Below are 25847 nucleotides of genomic sequence, written 5' to 3' on the forward strand. Positions count from 1 at the left end.
CTTTCAAATTCATTATAATTTTTACTGCAATAACTTTCATTATCCGTTTGGTTGACCCGAAAAAGTTTTCAAGTACACAGTTACCACGGTGTTATTAGGAACGAATGTATATTGATAGGTCTTTGATAGGACGCACAGGTTCTTTATTTGGTCTCTGTTAATATCCCGTCATATCGGAACAATTTAATAACCTACTAACACGTACGTGGGTTAGTCGGTCTACCAGTACTTAAGTGTACATGCCATATCAGTAATTGACAACTGCCCTACTTTAATAAGAGGTGGAGAGAGAGAGGGGTCGTTGTCATAATCTCATGAACAGTCGACACATGTCTTGTAGCCGGGCCGCATATCGAACCTATGACCCTCGGATACGAAGTCCAGCAATCGTAATCAACTGGGAGGCGGAAAACTACAACGGGCGAGGCATGGTCAGGGGTGATAACCCAAAAAAAGGGTTAGGGTAAGGGTTAGGGTTGGGTTTAGGCTAACCCAAACCCTAACCCAACCCCTAACACTAACCCTAACCCTCTAACCCCCCCTTGCGCAATACCATACCATGCCTCGCCCGTTGTAGTTTTCCGCCTCCCTAATCAACTGAGCTAGTCGGCTGTATATGTGTTTTACCTTTTAAAGGGGCCTTTTCACAGATGTTGGCATGTATTGAAGTTTGCCATTAAATGCCTTATATTGATTAATGTAAACATTGGTTCAAAAAAGCTCTAGTAAAAAAAACAAGAATAAAATTAAAGAAAGAAAAAACGTAACCCTCAACTGGGCTCGAACCACTCACCCCTGGAGTAAAAGTCTATCGCGTAGACCACTCGGCCGTGCGCACTCATATTATTGTATTGTATTTTATACTTTAAATAAGCGATCCTCGTAGTGTCACAAAATTTAACGACAACAGCAAAACTCTCCAAATTATTAAATCATTTCGCGTTGCAACGCTTTATAACTTTCAGGTTTTTAACTCGTCAAAAGATGCATATAATGGATATTTTAGAGCAAGGTAAATGTTCAGTATTACTGTTTCCTCACAAATAGCATAACTACAACCAAAATTTGAAACATTTTATTTTTATTTTGTCAATTTACCAAAACGTGAAAAGATGCCTTTAATAGACAGTTGTTGTTTTTCTACTTAAGTTATTGATGGGGTGTCTCGTGATTTATTTTTATTTAAGCAATCACTATATACCAGATCATCTTGTCGACATTAACCATTCTTCGCAATTTAATTGCATATTAGGATCATTAATGACCGAGCGAATGCCCAAGGGAAGTAACTGCTGTGAGGAGTTTGTGTTTCTGATTTAGTCACATTAACCTCCCGTAGGCCCACCACTAAATAGTGCAACATACAAGGCGCAGAAGATTTTTAAATTAATAGCAATTGTAGGGCTCTGTTCCGGAAAATGCATTGAAATAAAATCATTATGTAAATCGGAATGGAAAATATCAGTTTGATTATGAGGCGCATCATCGGCGGAATGATATGTGAACTATTTTTTCACTATGGTTTCATATCAGCCTCTCTTGTTTATCAAGGAAGCAACACTGTCACGTTTCGTTTTCGGAAATATTTGTTTAATGTGCGTTAAATGAAAGTTCAACTGTCGTGCACCATGGGGTTATTTGGGACTCATCCGTTAAGGTAGGTTTAAGCTTAATTACTTGTATTATCAATGTGTTTCAATAAAATAACATTCGTCTGCTACTGTTTTGTTCCAAAGGGATATAACCCATCTTAAGGCTATAGAAATAACCCATCTTTAGGCTATATAATCCTTAAGCAAGAACCTGTGAAAAGTTTGCTAACTAGTATTTATATTTCACAACGCATAAAGAAATGAACCAAATTTAATGCATACCCACTGTGAAATCTGCTATTAATAATTGTGGAATTTTAAAAGAACAAACATTCTTATTATGAAAAGCTCAAGAAAATTATCAAATAATTTTTAATAAACAACATACGCTGCAATGATAGCCTAAATGCATATAATATGCACTGTAATTTTGTTGCAATTGTATTTATCTATGGACAAAAAAGAAGGAACAAATTTGCTTGTCCAACAGCAAAATAACCCAATTCCATCATAGTATTTTCACACCACAACTTAACTTTCTGCAAGAGTAAATAAAAGTAAAGTAAGGATTCTTATACTAAAGAATCAAATCGAGATTTAAGGTTTGGTGTTTATTTTTACTTCAGATGGCGGATGTAGAGGCCTTAACTGAACCTAGTCGTAAGAACGGATGTACTCTTCCACCCCATATCACCCAGGTGATAGCCTGGGTGGTACTGGTGGTTTTCGGAGTATTACATTTTACGACACTGGTGCCTGCGCTTCACAACTCCTGGCAGCCTGCAGCTCACGCAGTGCCGGGGGTGGTGATCTTCGTGCACCTTATTGTCCACGTGGCAACTTTAACCATCGACCCGTGTGATGATAAGGTGCTTCAGGCCAAATTGCCAAAAGTCAAATTCAACAGAGCTAAGCATAGTTTCGTCATAGAAGATGGCCATTGTAACGTCTGTCAAGTGGACGTTGGGTACTAGTAAGTCGTTGCTAATTTGTTTCCTTTTAGCTTACAGTCAGGGGTAAAAAGTCCTCAGGCAGAGCTTTTGTGGTTACTGGCAGTATAGTTGCTTGTGAAAATGGCTGATGCAAAAGCAAGAGCATCAAATAAATGCATGTCTGAGTCTAAAATGAGTAGCTTGCAATTTTCAAAAAGCAGGATTCTGAATTTCTGCTTCAAATGAAATTCCTGAATAACTTTTTAAAATGTCCTTCTCTCAAAAGACATATCTGTGACTGTGAGCGTAACTGTGAACAACAATCGGTATTATTTTTATATGACAGACTTTCCATTTTGTGGTTTTAATGTGGTATTCTCATGTAAAGAATTTACGCATGTATTTGTAAATCGTTAAGAAACTAAAGCTGTCTTACTTCTTATTAACTGTTCATGCAAATTGTCTATTATGCATGATGTGTACCTGTCATTTTCACTGACATTTTTTAATGTTATTTTCCAGCAAGGATAGTAAAATAAGGCACTGTAGAGAATGCAATAAATGTGTCAAGAATTTCGACCATCACTGTCCATGGTTGAACACCTGCATAGGAGGCAAGAACTACAGGTAACATTTATTACATAAGAAGTAATTGTCTGATAGTCATACATATGTAAAAACTTTGTGTGCGAAGTTACCTTCGAATATTAACTGAAATATTTAATACCATACTTTAAGTAGTAAAAGTATGTCAAATATTGCATTCTGTTGCATTTATATATGTGAAAGTAGACCACAAAATGACATATTTTACTGACTTGGAGTGCTAGATGTTAGAGCCAATAATATAATATATCTATTAAGGTATACTTTTTGGTAAAAAATTGTCATACTATATATTATATAAATCTAACTGCATATAACCATTTAAATCCATATCCAAGAGTGGTCCAATACTGTATGCTGTGTATAGTGCTTCTTTGGTACCTTCACTGTTACCATAACTAAACATATCAAGCCTTCTCATATAAGCCTTACAGTCTCAGTGTTTTTACTCTATATAGTTGGGAAGTCAGGGCTCGAAATTAACACTCGCACACTCGCAAAATGCGAGTGAAAAATACAGATTGCGAGCTAAGTTTGAAGCCACTAGATTTTTTTTGCGAGTGAAGAAATAGTGAAAAAAAAAGAGTTATATTGCTAATTCTAAAACGGCACGCCACTTGTTTTCTATAGACAAAGAAGGAAATCAAGTGTGGGTTATTCTGCAATACCTTATGGGCGGAGCTTAATGTTTCGAAAATAGTTCCGAATAAATAAAGAAAATATTGCAGGTAAATGCACGTGCTAAAACCCGCCCTAAAAGAAATGTAATAAATGTAGCATGTATATTAATGTTATGAAACAACAAATTGTATATTTGGTGATAAGTGGCATAACCACACCTACAAAGAATGTTATTGGTTAGGAAGTGTAATTCAGAAAACATTTATAGCATGTCAGCTTTTCAGTAGCATCTATAAACGTGACGTCATTAAGTTTCTACAATTGTTGTTTTCAATGAAAGTGACGTCATTTGCAAAATATTTATGAATGAAAACGACGTCATATGTTTGTACAATTCAATGACGTCACTAAATAGTGAACTTTGTACTAAGAAGGGTGGCGTATTGAAAAATATAGTTCACGTCCTAAAACTTTAACCAAATCAATCAGAATCGTGTTAGAATCAAAATAATATTTTTCTATGATGGTTTGTTGTCGAATAACCCGCAGTAAGTTGTATAGATGCGTGTTATCAAATCACTCGTGCTTCGCACTTGTGATTTAATTCCTACGCATCTATACTCCTTACTGAGGGTTATTCGACAACAAACCATGATAGAAAAATATTATTTCTTAAATGCTCTCAATGCTAAACCGCAGGTCAATAAATAGAATGTCTGAATACCCATATGCGGAAGCTCGCACATTGTATGTAGACTGGTATACTTATAGTACATATATGCGGATGGTATTGATACAAAGATAATGAAACAGTCGATTATCCACACATGTTCACTTTAAAAGACAAAAAGCTGAACAGTCATGTCGTCAAAGTGATAAATAACTATTTTTTTTGCCCACACATTGAAATAACAATACGAAATATAAAGCAAAGTTAACCGTTAAGTTGTGAGAATAAAAACAGAAATTTAATTCTTCCACGAAAACAGTGAAAAAGTGGGAAAAAGAACTTTATATATAACACCAAAACTTGTGGTTGATGTCATATTTTATTTAGTTTTAATAGTACTAATGTCCGAACTTGCTTTTATTTATGTTTCCAGCAAAATTTGCGAGAATGTTTTTTGATTTTGCGATCTGGTATTTAAGCTGCTCGCAATCTTTTGCTAGTAGAAAGAAAAGTTAAATTCGAGCCCTGGAAGTGGCAAACTGTACCATTCCAAATACGACTTTCTGACCATTTATCCAAATTTTGAAGTACAAAAAAGCCTAAATTGGAGTATTGATACTATATTGGACCCTTAAAAGATTTATAATTTTACTTGTGTTTAATCCATTTCTTCTGCAATTTAAATCATATTTTGTTAATTTCTAGGGAAAGGAACTGTGTTTGGTGGTGTTGTTATAGATTGGCTTTGATTAAATTTTGTGTCTCTTATTTTGTGGGCACCAATGGGAATCAGCTGAATTGAATTGCGTTTTCCCAAGCGTCAAAAGACATCATGGTACATCATGACACTTATCATATTGAAACAGTTTTGGATGCAATATTTAATATAAATTAAAGGCATTAATAACAATAATAATTTAACAAGGAGAATGTCAGTGTTGATGTTGAGTCTGAAATAATTGTTGGCTAAGGTACTTCCTTAAAGTACTCCAGACACTCTTAAGTATACTACAAAGTACCAGGGTACGGAAAATATACAAAAAAGTACTCCGGAGTATGGTTGGTTGCCTTTAAGCGTATTTTCTGTACTTAGGGTATATTGTAGTATATTTTAGAGTACCGGGCTCAAGTATCCATGACTTCATAAGCACTTGTGATTTGACCGTTCAAACATGCTTTTCACCTTAATACAAGTACAAAATAAATGGAACAAGTTGTGATAAGAATTTATAAATTTAACTTACGGTAAAAACTCTTTACAACCAACTTGCTAAGACGACCACTATTGTTGAGTCGTGAACTTTTCCTGCTATATTTCAATAGTCGTTACACTCACTAATAGGCCAGCCCCCTAATCAGCAAAAACGACATCTTTAATCAATACCAATCAACAAAATTGCTGGTAATGGACACCCACTAAATGACAAGTGATTTTCACAACTTACTTTATTGGGTGTTGTGACATTAAATTAATGACATTTTATGATAATTTTTTTGGCAAGGATTATATTTTTGGCCCTTGTTATTATCAATTTAACCCTTTATTCTTGATTGATAATTAGTTAATAGTATCTTAGATGGGAAAATTGGTTATTGTTTGGCGAATAAAATAACAGTAAGGATAATATAATAAGATTATTATGTTTGTGATGGGTATATAAACCAACCTGCATGCCATATTGTTATTGAAAACGGAAAGAGTTGTGTTTAAAAGAAAATATTGATTCAATCAACCGCAGTAATGGAAAATCTCAACGGCAGTTGGTTGATTTATTCAGCATTGGAAAGACCCAAGTGTGTTAATTTGTAATTTCCGTCCTTCCAAACGTTTTTTCTTGGCTCCGTTCTGTCAATTGATTGTTTGACATTTATCTGCTTTATTAGATTTTTATGCAGAGAAAACCAATTGACCATGTTGTGGCAAAATTGCATTTGCCATTGAACAAAATCGCTAATAATAGAAATTACCCTTAGAAAAACGGGTGATTAAAGTAAAAAGGCTACTAAGCAAACAACAATGAACTGTTCCTTTAAGTAAAGAGAAAAGGATAGTATCATGATGAAAATTATGTTTCACTTCTTGTTTGAAAAGCTTAAAATACTATATAATGTACAATGTATTGATTTATTACTGTTATATTTCTTGCAAAAAGATACAAGTTCATTGACTACTTACCATTTGTGTCATCTTTCCATTAAAATTCATGGAAACTCAGAATTAAGACCACCTCGCTATTAAGACCACTTTTCAAAAGTCCCACAGTCGGTCTTAATAGCAAGATTTCACTGTATTTCTTTGACATCCTATTGGCAGCTTTTTAAGAATGTGGTCAGATTCTCAAATTTGATAATACGATTCCGGGGACAGGTCCATATATATATCATGCATAAACTTAATGTTCTGTTCCAAGTTTAAACCTGGTTATTGTTTAGCTTTATTGTATCCAAAGCTTAAGGCTTATTGAGAAACTCTTGAGTCTGTTTCCTGAGAAGAACCAGTGCTTGGTGTCATTGGAGGACATTTTGAAGTTCCTCTTGGAGTTGGGATTAGAGCTGGGACTTCCTTATGGCTATATGGACCACCATATGCTATGCCACTGCTACCTCACATTATGCTTCTTCTTCTTCTTGGCGTTCGCTCTACACGATCACACCAGTTTCTTCAATAAATGATGTGGTCCGTCTCAGGTCATCCACGTCTCCATAAAGTTTCTGATGGAGGGTTGTGTCCTGGGGCCACTTTGTAGCTCGCTCCTGGTCGTGACGTTTACATCTTTGGAGGATGTGTTCAGCTGTTTGGTCTTCTGTGCCACACGGACAGGTCGGTGACGGGGCCAGTCTGTATTTTTTATGCATGTGTGCATTGAGTCGGTTGTGCCCTGATCGGAGTCTGACCATTATCACTTGCTCTGCCCTGCTTAGGAGATGATATGCATCTGCCTCTTGTCTTGGCCGGGTAAGTGATTTAATGATGGTAACTTTCTCCTTGTAGCTTACTTGCACAGGTGGCTGATCTAACTGAGCACCTTGTTTTGCCAGTTGGTCAGCATCTTCATTTCCGGCCACTCCACAGTGTGCTGGGATCCACTGGAGGGTCACGTTTAGGTTGGTGCTGATTCTTTGTAAGGCATTTGCAAGCTGAGGAACCTTGTTGTTGGTCAGGGCTTCTAATACAGACATGGCATCTGTAAAGAAGACTATCGAGTTGACATCTTCGGTCGAGTCTTCAATCATTGACACTGCCTTCATGAGGGCTAAAGTCTCTGCTCTGTAGTTGCTACAGTGTGTTCTGGTTGCTGCATGATGTGTTTCTCGTTTTCCGGATGGGTACAGAATGACGATGCCAGCACCTCCATTTATGACTGCTCTAGTGGCAGAACCGTCTGTGTAGACATGAGTCCATGCCTCTCTTGGGTATTCGTCATCGATCATGGCAAGTGTGAGGCTCTTTCTGATATGCTCATCCTCTTGTTTACCTGGCTGTAGGTGAGGAACACTGGATCTTACTGCAACATTTGACAGGTCATTTTGTAATGGATCTATGATGTCTTCTTGACCAAGCGGAGTGGTGGGGATGGTCAGATCCGTTGCATAGGCCTTGTCCAGCTTCTTAGCTTCGTGTACAAAGCTGCTACGCTTGATCCGATTTTTGGTGTACCCTTTAACTCTGGCTGACATGGGGTGATCCGTAAGACATTTATACTTCTCTGTCTGAAGCAGGATTTTGACATCTCTTCTTTCTTGAAGTGGTTGTATTCCTGTTATCTTTTCCATGAAGGCAATTGGTGTGGACTTGGTTGCTCCTGTCATGATGCGCAGAGCTTGGTTCTGGATTTTATCCAGAGCCTGGCGATTGGATTTGGCTGTGGAAGACCATGTGGGGGAACTATACTCTAGTTGGGGTCTCACTGTGCCTTGATAGACTGTCTTGAGTATGTGCTCATTTGCCCCCCATGTAGTTCCCGCAAGCTTTCGCATCATTGCAAGTTTTCTTCGGGCCTTTCCTTCTGCTTTCATGAGGTGTGGCTTCCACGTTTGCCTCTTGTCAAAGGTGACTCCCAGGTACGTGGTCTCGTCTGCTTCAGTCATAGGAGTGTCTCCCATTCTCACCGTCCCTGCTTTCTGTTTTGATGACAATGTGAATAGTGTGGTGGATGATTTCTCTTTGTTGATCATTACACACCAGTCTTCAGCCCATGCGGTAAGTTTGTCTATTGCTTCTTGCATTCTGTATGTGGCTGTGGTGGCATGCTCTTCTTTGCACCATAACACAAGATCATCAGCATAAAGTGCCGCCTTCACTCCCCTTGGCAATTCAGACACAAGATCGTTGATGAAGAGTAAGAAGAGCGTCGGGGACAGGACTCCTCCTTGTGGGACACCGTGCCGTAGAAGGAACTTCTTACTGCTTCTTTGGTTCAAGCTGACTCTTGCCCTTCTGTTGAATAGATAGGACTTGATCCACTTCAGCATGTTTCCTCCAACTCCATTCCTCATCAGTTTGACTTGGAGTCCGTCAGTCCAGACTTTATCGAAGGCCCTTTGAAGGTCTATCCATGCTGTCAGGACAACCTTCTGTTCCTGGAAAGCATCTTCAATTTCTTGTGCCAGGTAGGTAGTCTGGTCCTCGGTGGAGCGGAATTGCCTGAATCCAGCTTGTTGTTTTGCAAGTAAGTCGTTCGTCTCCAGATACCATTTAAGGCGTGCATTTACAATTCTCTCCATCGTCTTCCCAACACAGCTAGTGAGGCTTATTGGACGGTAGCTTCCAGCCTGCTTCGGATCCTTGCCTTTCTTGTTGATAGGTATCATAATGGCCTCTTTCCAGACTTGGGGAAGTTGGCCTTGTGTCCAGCTGTGGTTGAAGATGTCTAGGAGTTTGTGCATTGCTGAACTGCCTAGATGGGTGATCATTTCATTGGTCACATTGTCTGGTCCTGGAGACTTCTTTAATTTCAGCTGCCTGACTGCTGTCTGTAGTTCGTGCAGGGTCAGGCTTTGGCTCATGCGGTCTGATGTCACATCATCTGTTTTCCTGTCCCTTTGTTCTCTTCTTACTTCTCTCTGTCTCTCTCTACTGACAGGAATGTCACTGACATCTTTGTAGTTGCTGGCAAAGACATTTGCCGCTTGTTTGCCTGTCAGCAGCTCTCCATTCTCTTCCAGAGTTACTGAGCCTCTTGCTTGGACTTCATCGTCATTCAGCTGTTTCGTTAACCTCCACAGCTTACGGCCATCTCGCTCCAGGTTGAGTGATGCTGTTTTGTTTCTCCAGCTCTTTCTCTGGGCTTCAAGTTTGTGCCGCAGGAATTTGGCCTTGGCTCGCTGTAGTGAGAGGTTGCTTTCTTGTGAGGGGTTGCTTTCTGCTTCCACCCTGGCTTCTGTCAACTTAGTCTGGAGGTCTTCCAACTCCCTACTCCAGTATGGCTTGTAGTCTTTTCTGGCCCCACGTGGTATCGCCTTCTGTGCTGCGTTTAGTATGCATGCATTGAAGTCTTTCACAACTTTGTTTATATCTCTACCATCCACTCTGATATCTCTGCAGAGGTCATCACTCAGACGTTTGTATAAGGTCCAGTCGGCCTTCTTGTAGTTCCATCTGGGGATGCTTGAGGATGAAGAGGTAGAATGGTTTATGATGAGGTGAACTGGACGATGGTCGCTTCCTCCTAGTTGTTCACAGACTTCTCTCTTGATATGCCCTTGGATATCTGCAGTGCAGAAAGCTAAGTCAGGGGTCGACGTTGTGTGCCATCTCCTAGAGTAGAAAGTTGCCAGATCTTCAGGCTGGTTGATAAGATTAAGCTTGTTTTCATCTTGCCAGTTCTCCACTTCCTCTCCGCGTCGGTCCATGTGGTCATATCCCCAGCTTTGTGAATGACTGTTGAAGTCGCCAACAACAATGAAGTTAGATTCTTCTGTTGGGATACTGTCTAGGGAAAGAGCTTTGTCATTTGGAGAGTAGAGATTCACTAGCTTCAGATTGAAATCGTTCTTCCTGAGACTCAGAACCTGGAATTCAGAGTCATCCATATGCGTTTTAGTCTGGACTACATTGATGTTGTTCCGGACTAATGTCAGGATGCCTCCTTTCTTTCTGCCTTCTCTGTCACATCGGAAACTCTGGTATCCTCTGACCTTGAAGGATTTCGCTGGCTGCAGATGAGTTTCCTGAATGCAGCAGACATTTATGTCCTGTTCATGAAGGATATGTTCTAGCTCTGTCTTTTTGTTAAAGACTCCTTCTGCGTTCCAATGCATCACCTTGAAAGGATGATGTTGGTCTTTTCTCCTCCTAGGCTTATTGTAGCCAGCTTTCTTTCCTCCTCTTCTCTTGGCTTTTTGTAGAATGAAGGAGGGACCCCCAGTAGCTGTGGGTGGACTCTGTCGAGGCTCAGAGCCCGGCACTGAATCTCCCTGGTGGGATCTCAGAGACTCAGCACCACATCGAGTAACACCGGTTGATTGTGTAGACATAGCGATGTACATGACGTCATGGTTTGTTAAGGGAGTGCCAATGGCCTAACGTCTCCGATTTCAACTCCCTAGGTTTTCTGTCGGGGTTACCTCACCCTTAGCCTTTGCCGATCCAACGACAAACCACAAGGCAGTGGTTTCCTACTTAACCCTGTAGGCGGGGAACCTTATATCCCTGGGAACACAGGGGCCATTTTACCCTTTGGCTGGGGGTCTGTTCATGGGCATCAGGGCATTTCCATACGCCGGTGGGCCTGGCATGCCGCATGTCTGGGGGCAGACCACCTCCGAGTCCCTGTAGTTCAGCCTGAGGCCGCGAGGTACTCAGTTGACGTGTGTCGCAACTAGGAGGCACTACATAGGACTTGTCTGTAGAGAGGCTATGTACTGGCAGTGAAGACTTACGCACTTCAGCTTCATTTTCGCACAGGGCTAGCCAGCGGTATAGGCTGAAAGCGAAGGTGACAAGCACGCAGGGCCCAACACTACACACAAGACGCATCAACAGACCATTTGACACACTCATTATGCTGATATTCTGTTTTTGTTTCCAGATGGTACATAGCAACACTTGCCACGGCTCTTGTTGCTCTTGTCTTGGTCACCGGTATTGCTGTGATGGAATTCATCACATACTTCACTGACAAAAACGACAGAAACATTCTGCAGCCATATCGAGGTACAACTATTACAAATTATTATGACAGTATGACTTGAACTTTGTACCTTTTGACTTGTGCCATCTCCCTAATTTAGCATGTGGAAGTCACTTTTCGCTGGGAAAGGAGAGGTTCCTTATTCAACAAGCCTGCACACTCCTTGTTTAACACCACTTTGAAATAATTCATAATTTGAGATAAAAAGATAATAATGACTTTAATCCTCTTCAACATATCCAGAAACAAACATAAGGGAGTCCGTGACAGCTACACTCAGCTGTAGTAATGTAACGTGTCAAGGGAAGCTTATCAAAAGGTGCATAGGCATTTATGGGTTGTATATAAATAATGTCTCAGCTCTTTTGCTTATTGCATCACTATGAGAAAAGGTGATTGCCAATCTGTGACGCGAGATTGGTCATTTTGTGCTCAGGTACTACTTAAAGGCACCCGGGGTACTCTTAAGTATACTACAAAGTACCCTAGTAATGAAAAATATACTAAAAAGGAGCCCAAAGTATGGCTGCTTGCCTTACAGTGTATTTTTTCTACCAGTGGTAAATTTTAATACACTTAAAAATACCTTGGATACTTTTAAGTAGTTACTGAGCCAAAAGCTACCAATTGAACAATCATGATTGGTCTATTTTGGCTCATGTTCTACTTAAAAAGGGGTACAGAAAATATACTAAAAAGTACCCGAGAGTAATGACAGATGCCTAAAGCCGTAGTTTCTGAACCTGTAGTACTTTGTAGTATACTAGTAAGATAAGTATAAGAGTACTCCCTGTACTTTAAGAAGTACCTGAGTCGACAACCACCTATTGAGCATCACAGACAATGGACGATGATCATTCACTTAACTATTTATATCAAATGTTGCTGCCGTGGTTACTTGGCATATAATTTATTAAAACAAAGCAACTGTAAGTTTTAACTACAGTTAATGATTTCTGTCAATCACTCTATACCTAATTTGACAATCCATCTGCCTAGATGCCTATGTTTGTCACAAAAAAACGTGTCTTTTTTTAGCTCACCTGAGCACAACCTGCTCATGGTGAGCTTTTGTGATCGGCTTTTGTCCATCGTCCGTTGTCTGTCGTCCGTTGTGCGACGTCAACATTTGCCTTGTTCACTCTCTAGAGGCCACATTTACTGTCCAATCTTCATGAATTTTGGTCAGAAGATTGGTCTTAATGATATCTTGAAAGAGTTCGAAAAAGGTTACGTTTGCTTGAAAAACATGGCTGCCAAGGGGCGGGGTATTTTTCCTTATATGGCTATAGTAAAATCTTGTTAACACTCTAGAGGCCACATTTATTGCCCAAACATTCATGAAATTTGGTCAGAAGATTAATCGCAATAATATCTCGGATGAGTTTGAAAATGATGCCGGTGGTTTGAAAAACATGGCCGCCAGGGGGCGGGGCATTTTTCCTTATATGGCTATAGTAAAACCTTGTTAACATTCTAGAGGCCACATTTATTGTCCAATCTTCATGAAACTTGCTCAGATGATTTGTCCCAATTATATCTTGGATGAGTTCAAAAATGGTAGCCTTTGGTTGAAAAACATGGCTGCCAAGGGGCGGGTCATTTTTCCTTATATGGCTAGATTTAAATCTTGTTAACCCTCTAGAGGCCACATTTATTGTCCGATCTTCATGAAACTTGGTCAGAACATTCATCCCAATGATATCTTTGACGAGTTTGAAATGATGCTGGTTGGTTGAAAAACTTGGCCGCTAGGGGGCGGGGCATTTATTCATATATGACTATAGTAAAACCTTGTTATCACTCTAGTTATGTTATGAAGTGCTGCTTTAATGTATTCTTACAATGAAGGCAATGTTAATTTAATATCCTTCCTATTTTGCATATTAAACTTGCAATAATCTATAGATTCTTAAAATTAAATAACACCATTAATTCATAACCTCTTTAAAATTATTTATTTAATTCAGTTGCCCAATCGTCATGAACTTTGGTCAGAACACTTGTTTCCTGTGTAGTAAAGTTTGGTTTTATTATGTCATTATTATGTGCCATTAATTGTATTATTTAATTTTTCATAACACAGAATTTTCATAATTAACATAATTGTTTTAGTCATTATTGTCGATGCTGGAACAGCATTGTTCAAGGTATGATAACCATAAAAAAAATTCACAGTGGCGACCTATGTAAAAGACCGAGCCAGTCCGATTGAGATAACTCGATTTTTCAGGTACTTCCCTTTTGCATTCGCCACTGCGTAGGAGATTGCTCGTCATTGATAACATTCTCCTAGCAGAGTTGTCGTTCGTGTTTCAACATTCAACAATGGCCGCCCCCATGAGAGTCTCGATTCAAAACTTTCTTACTGCATAAATTGGCTTGTTTCGCTATTTAGAAGCTGTCATTTGGGATATATGAATTATTTCTTCACTAAATCTCCGCTTATGACAACAATAGTTGGAATTCGAAGGATATATACTTGATGTGAATGAAGGACTTTCTGGATCGTAACAGCTTGACACGGCATAGCTGAAATAATTCGCGTTCAGAAGCCAAGAGTCTGCCAAAGCAAAAATCATCAAAAGACTCTATGGCGGCAATTTATATTGACTAGACACGGCAAAACTGGCATACTGGTATTTTTAGTTATCAATATAAGTCACATTGTGCTTTATAAATTGTATTTGAGCATTTTGCGACTTATTGAAAGACTATGATACCCGATATCAACATTTCATCGGGGATTTGCAGATCACCAAGCTGTCCTGAAATTCAACATTGATTTCAAACTCTTTACTGGTTTGTACTCTTTCTTAGTGTTAGTACTTTTTATCATTTTATAGTTAAATGAACTGTGTCACAGTAAAAGAGACATTAAGGCGATTGTGGCCAGTTTGGATCTAGATCAGCCTGCATTCGCTTGAAAGCTGTTTGCTTAAAAGTGTTTTTCTGACAATAACAAATAATTTAATTGGATACTGATTTGACTGCACTTTTCCTGTGACCTGGCTCAAATAATAGAATTTCATTAATCAAATTATTTATTTTGAACATTAATCAATTGTTTTTCTTGTCCCTCGGGATCAATGACTCCAGCACTTTCCTGTTGAGAATTGAATACTGCTAAAGGCGATGCTAGGGGGCGTGAGAGATGTTGCACCTTCCAGTATCGCTCGATTGTTCATTGTCGGCTCAGGTACTACGTTCATGTACCCCGGGTACTCTTAAGTATACTTACATGTATCCCGGGTACGGTAAATATACTAAAATGTACCCGGGAAATTTAACCCTAAATCAGTCGTTGTCGACTATTTTTTTGTAATAATTATATATACACATTTATGTCAATTTTCTGTAGAAAGGCCTCTATACTATCAGAACACATACTCAAAAAGCATGTTGATGCAGTGTTTTTTGAAGAGAAGTGTGTTTAAGATAATCAGTTGCACGTTTTACGACATCGGATTTTGGGCGCGAATACAACTCTGGTCCAGTCTAATATGGACCGAGTACAATTACGTTTATTTACCGTATCTGGGGTACATGTAAGTATACTTGTAGTACCCAGGGTACATGTAAGTATACTTAAGAGTACCCGGGGTACATGTAAGAAGTACCAGAGCCGACAATGACCAATCAAGCTCCATTATCCCTCATGAACCGACTAAAAAAACCGAGTCGGCAATATTTGACTTAATTTTTGGTTTGGTTGCTCTCGAGGGATTGAAAATTTCAGAATCTTCCTAAAAGCCCTACGGGTTTGATCCCCAGAAGCGACATTGAAAACTAGCATACTTTGTTATCTAAAAGGCTGCTAAACCTGATATACAATGGTAATGTGAATTTTCTCTCACATGATGTTCATCAGTCATATTATATAAAAACTTACAGCAGTAGTAAACAACTAGACAATAATTAATGAACGCATCTTTCATTTGTCTTTGACACTTTGATTTTGACATGGCCTAGATTTAAATATGTGACTGGACTTTACCAGCACTCTTGTAACAGAGCTAAAGTTTAAATGTACCATTGAAGATCGCCTAAATCCAGATTTGCTATTATAGACGTGTGTAAAGTTTTAAGGGTGTGACAAGTAAGCAAAAATTGGTCATTACCCAGAGGCCACAACTGATCTATGACTGTATTAAAACAAGAAAAATCAGTGCCTGATTTAGTTTTCTTTAGATAGTTCAATAACAAGGGCTGTTTGTAAAACATGCATGCCCCCCATATGGGCTGTCCGTTGTAGTGGCAGCCATTGTGTGATAGGTTTTTTGTCACTGTGACCTTGACCTTTGACCTAGTGACCTGAAAATCAATAGGGGTCATCTGTGAGTCACGATCAATATACCTATGAAGTGTCATGATCCTAGGCAAAAGCGTTCTTGAGTTATCATCCGAAAATCATTTTACTATTTCGGGTCACCGTGACCTTGACCTTTGACCTTGTGACCTCAAAATCAATAGGGGTCTTCTGCGAGTCATGATCAATCTACCTGTGAAGTTTCATGATCCTAGGCATATGCGTTCTTGAGTTATCATCCGAAAACCATTTTACTATTTCGGGTCACCATGACCTTGACCTTTGACCTAGTGACCTCAAAATCAATAGGGGTCATCTGCGAGTCATGATCAATCTACCCATGAAGTTTCATGATCCTAGGCATATGCATTGTTGAGTTATCATCCGGAAACCATTTTACTATTTCGGGTCACTGCGACCTTGACCTTTGACCTAGTGACCTCAAAATCAATAGGGGTCATCTGCGAGTCATGATCAATCTACCCATGACGTTTCATGATCCTAGGCGTATGGGTTTTTGAGTTATCATTCAAAAACCATTTTACTATTTCGGGTCACCGTGACCTTGACCTTTGACCTAGTGACCTCAAAATCAATAGGGGTCATCTGCGAGTCATGATCAATGTACCTATGAAGTTTCATGATCCTAGGCCCAAGCGTTCTTGAGTTATCGTCTGACAACCACCTGGTGGACGGACCGACCGACAGACCGACCGACCGACAGACCGACATGAGCAAAGCAATATACCCCCTCTTCTTCGAAGGGGGGCATAATAACAAGGGCTGTTTGTAAAACATGCATGCCCCCCATATGGGCTGTCCGTTGTAGTGGCAGCCATTGTGTGATACGTTTTTTTGTCACTGTGACCTTTACCTTTGACCTAGTGACCTGAAAATCAATAGGGGTCATCTGTGAGTCACGATCAATGTACCTATGAAGTGTCATGATCCTAGGCAAAAGCGTTCTTGAGTTATCATCCGAAAATCATTTTACTATTTCGGGTCACCGTGACCTTGACCTTTGACCTTGTGACCTCAAAATCAATAGGGGTCTTCTGCGAGTCATGATCAATCTACCTGTGAAGTTTCATGATCCTAGGCATATGCGTTCTTGAGTTATCATCCGAAAACCATTTTACTATTTCGGGTCACCGTGACCTTGACCTTTGACCTAGTGACCTCAAAATCAATAGGGGTCATCTGCGAGTCATGATCAATCAAGAACTCAAGAAGCTTCATGATCCTAGGCGTATGCATTGTTGAGTTATCATCCGGAAACCATTTTACTATTTCGGGTCACCGCGAAATTGATCTTTGACCTTGTGACCTCAAAATCAATAGGGGTCATCTGCGAGTCATGATCAATCTACCCATGAAGTTTCATGATCCTAGGCGTATGCGTTCTTGAGTTATCATTCAAAAACCATTTTACTATTTCGGGTCACCGTGACCTTGACCTTTGACCTAGTGACCTCAAAATCAATAGGGGTCATCTGCGAGTCATGATCAATGTACCTATGAAGTTTCATGATCCTAGGCCCAAGCGTTCTTGAGTTATCGTCTGACAACCACCTGGTGGACGGACCGACAGACAAACCGACATACCGACAGACTGACCGACAGACAGACCGACATGAGCAAAGCAATATACCCCCTCTTCTTCGAAGGGGAGCATAAAAACTAATTTCATAAGCCTGGTAACAGTTTAACGGTAATGCTACCAATGTGTCACACCAGGGCCTTGAATTTGAAATCTAGGCCATGCATGGTCATTTCTTCATGAAATCAGGACACAAAATTGTATTTTAAGTCCTTAATTGACCTGGCTATAAGTTCTCAGATTATTATAAGCTCAATCAGTATATTTATATCATTATTTATGCTTTGTGTATTGTAAACATATACACAATCATGCAGTTACATGATAGCAATAAATAATATCAAAGCTACCCATACTATAAAGGTCATTGACAAAGCCTATGGTCAAAATGTGAACACATTGAGTGTAATCGCCCTCTCGTGCCAGCAAAAACAACACGTTGACAGGTTGTCATTTTTGACAGTTCTACTTTCACTTTCATTTTGTGATATCAAACTATTAACAATTATGTGGCTGAGAAAAATATCGCCATTGCTTTTTATTCCGCTGGTAGGGTGGCCTATATCAGTTGAACTGTCAGTCAGTGTGTCAGTCTGTCCGTCCGTCCGAAAACTTTAATGGCCATAACTTTTTTAATATTGAACATAGCAACTTGATATTTGGCATACATGTGCATCTCATGGAGCTGCACATTTTCAGTTGTGAAAGGTGAAGGTGAAGGTCATCCTTCAAGGTCAAATGTCAAATATAAAGCGTCTGTCTGTCTGTCCGAAAACTTTAACATTGGCCATAACTTTTTCAATATTGGCGTGCATGCGTATCTCATAGAGCTGCACATATTGATTAGTGAAAGGTCAAGGTCATCCTTCAAGGTCAAGGTCAAAGGTCAAATTTTGCAATATTGAAGATAGCAACTCCATATTCGGCATGCATGTGTATGTCATGGAGCTGCACATTTTGAGTGGTGAAAGGTCAAGGTCATCCTTCAAGGTCAAAGGTAAAATATATGGCTTCAAAGCTGCGCAGCAGGGGGCATTGTGTTTCACAAACACAGCTCTTGTTTAATATATTTTCTGCACATTTCTTCAAAAAACTTACATCAATACACGATTTTCTTCGTTAATTCAATCATTCCTGACAGACTTGTGTACATATTTTGCTTACATTTTGACGCGCGTTACTAAGGTAGGACCGCATTACCGCATTGACGGAAAGGGCCGAAAATGTGCGAGTGTGGGTCAAGTTCCCCACAGGTACTACTTTCCCGTTCCCCCAATTTTTTTTCCGTACCTTAAATTTTTCGTACCCAATTCGAAAGAAAAAAAACATGTACACAATTTTACAGTATCTATCTCCCTTGTTTAACCTGCTGAGTCATGTTTCCCAATCTATTTTTCGGCGTAAGCTGTATTAAGCCAGCTTTTCACCTTAGCCTGACCTTTGTTAGCCTCCAATAGAATTCAAATAAAACTTCCCGCGGCCAAGTACAGATGAATACACTTCATTGACTGCATGGGCTGTTTTGAGAATACGACCAGAACATTGGAAACATGTCCGCGTCTTTGTAACACTGTTTTACTGCGTGTTCAGCATGAAACAATTTTATATCTAATGAAAAGGCTTAATAGATAGAACAGTTTAACACTCAATCTCGACATCAATAAAGTTTGTGCGTCCACCTTTTATTTTCAGAAGATTTTCAGCGCGAGAACTTTTGCACTTAAAGGCTATTTTCTCATATTTATTACTAACTTCCATATTCCTGTCAACATGTTAACATGTTAAAGTATAGAGAGCAGTGGAAGGGAAGACTCACTTTAATGCATTGCATTTCAACTCGCGAGGTATATCGGGTCAATTTGCGGCCACTGTGTGTGAATGTCAGAGTTTACATACAGGTCATTGCTGCGTCTCTACCCTATGTGCTGATCGGAGTTCGCGGCCAGGAAAATAATCGTTACATAATAAAGACGCTATAGCGTGAACTAGGTGAACTAGAATTTTCTTTAGACCAGACAGATGTTAAATGAAGATATCCAGCGATATCATATGGTATGTCAATAATAGATTCTTAATGTGTTTTACAACAATACCATGATAAATATTATTTTTAATTAATTTAACAACAATTATGCCATCATATTGACTAATGAATTAAGCATGAGCGCAATGATTCTCGATACTGTTAAAAATCGCATCAAATAGCAACGCCAGACAAACAACTAAAACAGGTTTGTTCGAAGAACGCGCGTATAAATATTTAAAATATATACGGATACTTCGCGTGTGGCCGGTTGACTCATATGTTTTAATTTCACTTCCATTCTTCTTTTGGTTTTCTGTTTTGTATCTATACGTTTATGACCAGCAATATGTAATAATGTAAAATAAGCCGCGAATACTCTGCGTATCATCCCGTACTGCGTTTGCTGCAGCTAAGAACTGCACAGAAAAAGACATTCGCTATCTTTGATCTCATTCATTGAAGTCTTTACCTTTCATTAACTGCAACCACAATCAACGCCGTATATCTTTTTTAAAGATATTTCTTGTTACTTCTGCTCTAGAATTTGTTAGACCCCTTGGTTTCAAACACTTAAAGGGTAAATACTTCAAAATGCATATTTTTCAAGTATAATGACATTTTTGGCTAAGTTGTAATTTCTTGTTGTAATCTGAACTTATTGTTTTGTCACATGTGTTATCAGTTTGTAACAATTAATCTATAATGGGAACTATTACTGATAAGCCATCTTTGAGAAATTCCCTGTAGATATTGATCATTGCAGTGTGTAACTTTTTACCGCTCAGCTTTCTTAGCCAGGTAGTGTTTGATACAGTTAGAAAACCAGCATGTGTTGCCCTGAACAAATTGATAATGACCACAGACTGACAGAATCATGATTCCTAGGTACTTAATTACCCTCTCACTGTGCTCTATGCCAGATGTTCATATCAGTGGTCAGTAATACAAGCTAGTTGAAGTGTTTGATATATTTTATTTCACAGGAGTATTAAATGCATGTTTTTAACAATTAACAAAAAAATATGTAATTTAAATGGGAACTTCATATCAAAACAAGATTCCGTCCGTGATAATTCACTTTATATAATCATATTTAAGATATGTTTACACATATCAAATGGATACTCTATGAAAACAATAAAGAAATAATTTCAATTATAAGTTTCTGGAGATAGAAATCAGAATCAGAATAACCTTCAAAGTCAAGATTTACCTATCTTATTTGCATACATGCCAGAATTTTTTAGGTCCAAGGCGGGACATTCCATAAAAATTGTCAGGACATTTGACCAAAAAGCAGGACACCTAAAACGATCTATCATTCCACCTTTACTGTAGTCAGTATAGTACTAACAAAAACTCTTGGTACTTTTATTCAAGACATAAAACATCTGATATGAAGCATGAAATCTAAAACATAACAATAACAGTTTTATTAAATAAGACAACAGCAAACAACGAAGATAATATTCATTTTTTTAGAGTACAAAATCTGGAACATTACGACAACAATACTCATTATATTACTTTCAATGGCAAACATTAACGCAGGGGAGGTTATCCAGTACACTGAAAGTACGGGTTACAGTAAACTATCTACCTAACAGTTACATCAGCTTGACACGGAATGCGCCGTACACATTTCCGAGGTAGGTTTTTGGTGGAAGCAAACCGTCTTTGTGTTCATTTTAACTGCCAACAACTTAATTGGAGTAGGGTCAAACTGTCATGCATAGCACCTCGTTGTTTTTATTACAATTACACCCAATTACACTAGACGGGATGGGTATCACTTATTGGACTGTTTGTTGCGATTTTGGTATATTGCACATTCGGATTATTCCGCTATTTTGGAACTAAACATTGAATGTGAAAGACTCATTAATGACGTAGAGTTTATTTTACAAAACAATTCTTTTGTAAACCGTTTCAAACAAAGACAAAAACAAACACATTTTCAACATTTATTTCATTATAATACAACTATCGATAGCAATAAGCGACCACTATCTTGAAGACCACCAGGGTGTGAATGCCTGATAATATCAATAATAAGCCGATAAATCGCTGATAAGGTGTCATAAACAACACTGGTACACACGAGAAGTAGAATCGGATTGTTAATTGGGGGCAAAATAGGGATTAGCGGTGGTAAGTGTTAGCGAAACAGAGCTTGAATTTATTGGAAACCTATAGACCTTACATCATTTTTTAACGAATGTCGGGACAAATCGTCTCATATCGGGACGCCGGGACAAAGGGCCCAAAAGCGGGACTGTCCCGCCGAGATCGGCAGAGTTCATTTATCAAGATTTAATCATTTTCAGGCTTTATGTATTAAAACGATGTCAGAAAATTGAAAATAAAACGGTAATGAATGATACACAATATTAACGAAATGAACTATAAAATCGATACATTTTCATATTTCTAAATTGTTGAGTGTAAAACAGCCTACTGTTGAATAATATGTTTATAAAATTATATTTAAGTAAACGGCAATACCTTTAGTTAATTGAATTAAACTAATCAGCGAGGTCATACTGACCGGAAATAAGCGTTTGTCGAATAAATATTTCCGCATTACATAAGTGCTCACAAAGAAACATAACCCGTAACCATCCCGTGACCGGTTCACTTGCGTAAGCGAACGAGACCGCAATACCACACCTGGATAAGACAGTTGAGTTCGAAAATTGTTTGGATTGGTAAAAAAACATGGCCGCCAGGGGGGGGGGGGTCTTTTTCCTTATATTTATATAGTAAAAAAGCTTGTGAACACTCTAGAAGTCACATTTTTTGCCTAATCATCATGAAATTTTGTCAAAACATTAGCTATGTGAATGTCTCGGACGAGTTTGAAAATGGTCGTGATAAGTGGAAGTTGTTGTTCATTCTTCATGAAACATGGTAAGAACATTATTGTGTTTCATTGATATCTTGGGCTGCAAAGAACAGGTCATTTCTTTTTATCTCAGGTGAGCGACTTTGGGCCTTTCAGGCCTTCAGGCCCTCTTGTTTCAATTGCAGAAAATGTAATGCTCCGGGCAAATGACTTACAAGATCAAACTACCTACTGATTCCAATACAAGATATAATTCTTATTTCAATGCCAAGATCTTTACTATTTGAGAGGCATTCAAGACTGGACCTTATACATTGAGCGTTACTTCACAACTGGCTATTATTATTGTATGTGCATATTTTTCTACATAAGTAATTTACTCAAGTCGTCTCAATCGTATGATTGTAGACCTGGATGCCACGTTACACTACAAAGATGCGGACTTCCAAATCCTCTACCAGAGAGTGCTCATGAGGCGTGGCTTGCCATGTTAGCCGTCTTAATCACACTGGGTGTGGTAGCTGTAGGCTTAATCACACACCTCCTTGGTTTCCACCTCTATCTCAGTAAGTTGATGTCTGCCACTTTATTTTATTGTGCCTTCTACATTAGGAATCAAATTGGAGATTTATGTTGTGAAATTGTGCAAACAAAAATCTTTCAAATTTTTCAAAGCTAAGACAATGTTCTCAAACTGTTAAAGTTTCTTTGATAACCAGTCAAGAGAGGCAGGGGAATGCGCAGGAAGCATCAATTATCAAGCAGCTGCGCTCAGCTCCCTGCTCTTTCCTTTGTCTGCATTTTCATAAAATAATGTTTGAATAATTGTACATGATCCTAGAATGCTTTAGACGCAATTATTGGCTGAAGGATAACATATATTTCTTATAAGCAATGATTAATATTGTAATGAAACAGAATGTGATGATATTGCTTGCCTTAATTATGATCTGTCATCTTCAGTTTACCACAATTTGACAACATTTGCCTTTATTACGGCTGAGAGACCAGAGAAAAGCCAGGCAAAGCTCAACAAAAATACCACAAGCTGCTACATAAAGAAGGTACTATACAGACAATATGGAGTGCTTTGAATTATTTCATAATTTATTAAGTTTTTGGCAGTACATTTCTGTTGTAATGGTGTCCAAAAATTTGCTAAACCTTCAGATGTTTAATAAAATTCTTCTTGCAAGAGAAATAAGACCTTTTGATTGTTGACATTTCTTGCAATTCAAGATAAATCCTTCTGGCGAGATAAATAAGACCTTTGATTGTAGACACTGCAATTCAAGAGAAATCCACATTTCAAGAGAAATAAGACCTTTTGATTGTTGACATTTGTTGCAATTCAATATAAATCCTTATTGCAAGAGAAATAAGTCCTTTGATTGTAGACACTTATTGCAATTCAAGATAAATCCACATTTCAAGAGAAATAAGACCTTTTGATTGTTGACACTTCTTGCAATTTCAATATAAATCCTTATCTTGCATGGGAATAAGACCTTTTGATTGTTGACACTTATTGCAATTCAAGAGCACGTTTTTTTTTAATTTCCTTCTTAGTGAAAATTAAACCTAACAAAATTATTGGTTCTTTACTCATTTATACAAATGGTGACTGATCCACAGGGCAAAGTGAACCCATCAAACAACAAGGAAAGCAGTTCCAACAACTCAGTCCAGGGAACCTGCCTGCACAAGAACAGCAGTTCCAACAACACAGTGCAGGGAACCTGCCTGCCATCTTTTAACTTCCTCAAGTACATCAAGAGGGGGAACCGGTCCAAGGTTGAGATCCCACCCACCTCTGCCAGCGCCATACCTGCAGAGAACAACAGCAACAACTCTAAACTGGTACTCAATTGAAATGTTTTGATGTGAAATTTTAAAGCATGTGAAAGTCCTGGCTGTATGAATTCATAATATATACACACATTCATTTAAGACTTATTGTGGGGTCTATTTTAAACAGTGTTCAGATACAGTAAGATTATTGCTTTGGTCTATTTTTTTAGATGATTGCTACTCTTAGAACTTCAAAAATGTTGAAACTGGTTTTGTGTTACTTTTCTCTAACGATGTCAAAACAATGTTTGTTCGTGAAACTTAAGTTTCATGAACTCTTGGTAAATAAATCGTTTATATATTTGTGTGAAAAGTTGAACTGAGCTTAATGTTCTTTAAAACCATTTGTATGACAATTAGACGTTTATATTATATTTAGTGCTAAGGAATTTGGATGACTATTTTGCACGTTGTTATCATCATTGTTTCCAGGTGATGGACAAGCTCAACGGCACCACCCTGTTAATGGTGAACGAGACTGCCATGAGGTCAAAGCCAAGCCAACAGCTTCCAAATTCATTTGTAGTATCACACTCAACACAACAAACACACCTACACCTATTTCCACCTTTTTTTGGTTTCCAAATCTTTTAGTTTAAGGAAGAGCAACTAGTTTTTGGAGCAAACAGAAACATCTTTTTTTATCATAAGAACAACATTTTTATTTTAGATTTTTTTTCATACTTTTTTATATGAAACATTTTTTGGTCATTTTTTTTAAATTCAATTTATACATGAAACAATAGTCTACATGGTCTACAGCTCTTTTTGTGATTTTTTTATTATAATTGATTTTATAAGTACACACCCACAGTTTTTGTTTATATATTATTGTAGTTGATTGTTTTATGTATGAGGGTTGTTAGAGAAGAATAGGGACTTTACTTAAATTCATGAGTACTTTTGACCTTAAAAATGCACCGTAAGCATCATTGCAAATCATTTATGTCTAAGCATCAGAAAAGCATTTAATAATGATACTTTGATCGTTTTCTTTTTACATAATAAACAAAACAGTGTACAAATGCATTTTGGCGTTTGTTATGCAGCGTTTGTGACTTGAACATACGCTTAATAAACATTTTGCTTTGATGTTTTCCCAGGATCACATTTGGCAAGATATTTCTGATGTTCCATTTACTCCCAGTTAAACATGTGTGCTCAGTGGCAGTTACACATACAATGGTAACACGTATTTGATAAAATGTCCCTGTAACTATGACTACATTAGGGAAGTTCCATACATCAGTTCAAGGTCATCATACATCATTTCAAGGTCATATCGGTCACAAGAATGACTAACATTTTGGAAACTGAGCACGTGGTTTTAACACTGTTTTGATGGGGAAGTTGTCTTGGTGCAGATTTCTTATGTTTACAGTTAACATAAAAAAGCAGATTTTGCATTTTAATGATTGACTTCATATAGCCGGTTTTAGGCATTTTTCTCTCACCATCTACTGCGGGCACATGACCCTGAACTGTTTCTTTTTAAGTAACTTTCTTAGTTATGTGGAAATGTTATCAACAGTGTTACCGTTGTATGCGTAACTGCCACTGAGTACACATGTTTAACCTGGCAGTAAATAGAACGTCAGAAACATCTTGCAAAATGTGATCTGGAAAAACGTTCAAGGCAAAAACGCTGCATAACAGGCGCCA

At 38.3% G+C, this 25847-nt stretch overlaps 1 protein-coding gene across 1 annotated transcript; it reads left to right on the plus strand.

Annotated features, from left to right (window-relative positions):
• The first annotated feature begins 1502 nt into the window (after positions 1–1502).
• LOC127831712 (palmitoyltransferase ZDHHC1-like) lies at positions 1503–24190 on the plus strand. Its single transcript, XM_052356745.1, has 7 exons — positions 1503–1657; positions 2219–2565; positions 3047–3151; positions 11453–11577; positions 22743–22900; positions 23298–23398; positions 23970–24190. The coding sequence occupies exons 2-5, from the start codon at positions 2219–2221 to the stop codon at positions 22826–22828; spliced, it is 663 nt and encodes a 220-aa protein (XP_052212705.1). The 5' UTR covers positions 1503–1657; the 3' UTR covers positions 22829–22900; positions 23298–23398; positions 23970–24190.
• Positions 24191–25847: the final 1657 nt, after the last annotated feature.

The sequence above is a fragment of the Dreissena polymorpha genome, chromosome 5 (genome assembly GCF_020536995.1).
Source record: "Dreissena polymorpha isolate Duluth1 chromosome 5, UMN_Dpol_1.0, whole genome shotgun sequence".
NCBI classification, from domain to species: Eukaryota; Metazoa; Mollusca; class Bivalvia; order Myida; family Dreissenidae; genus Dreissena; species Dreissena polymorpha.

Excerpts from the sequence above, each read along its gene's own strand:
- LOC127831712 (XM_052356745.1), top strand. The coding sequence starts at position 2,219 with ATGGCGGATGTAGAGGCCTTAACTGAACCTAGTCGTAAGAACGGATGT. Across the intron at positions 2,566-3,046 it reads CAAGTGGACGTTGGGTACTA|CAAGGATAGTAAAATAAGGC; the intron begins GTAAGTCGTTGC and ends GTTATTTTCCAG. Across the intron at positions 3,152-11,452 it reads ATAGGAGGCAAGAACTACAG|ATGGTACATAGCAACACTTG; the intron begins GTAACATTTATT and ends TTTTGTTTCCAG.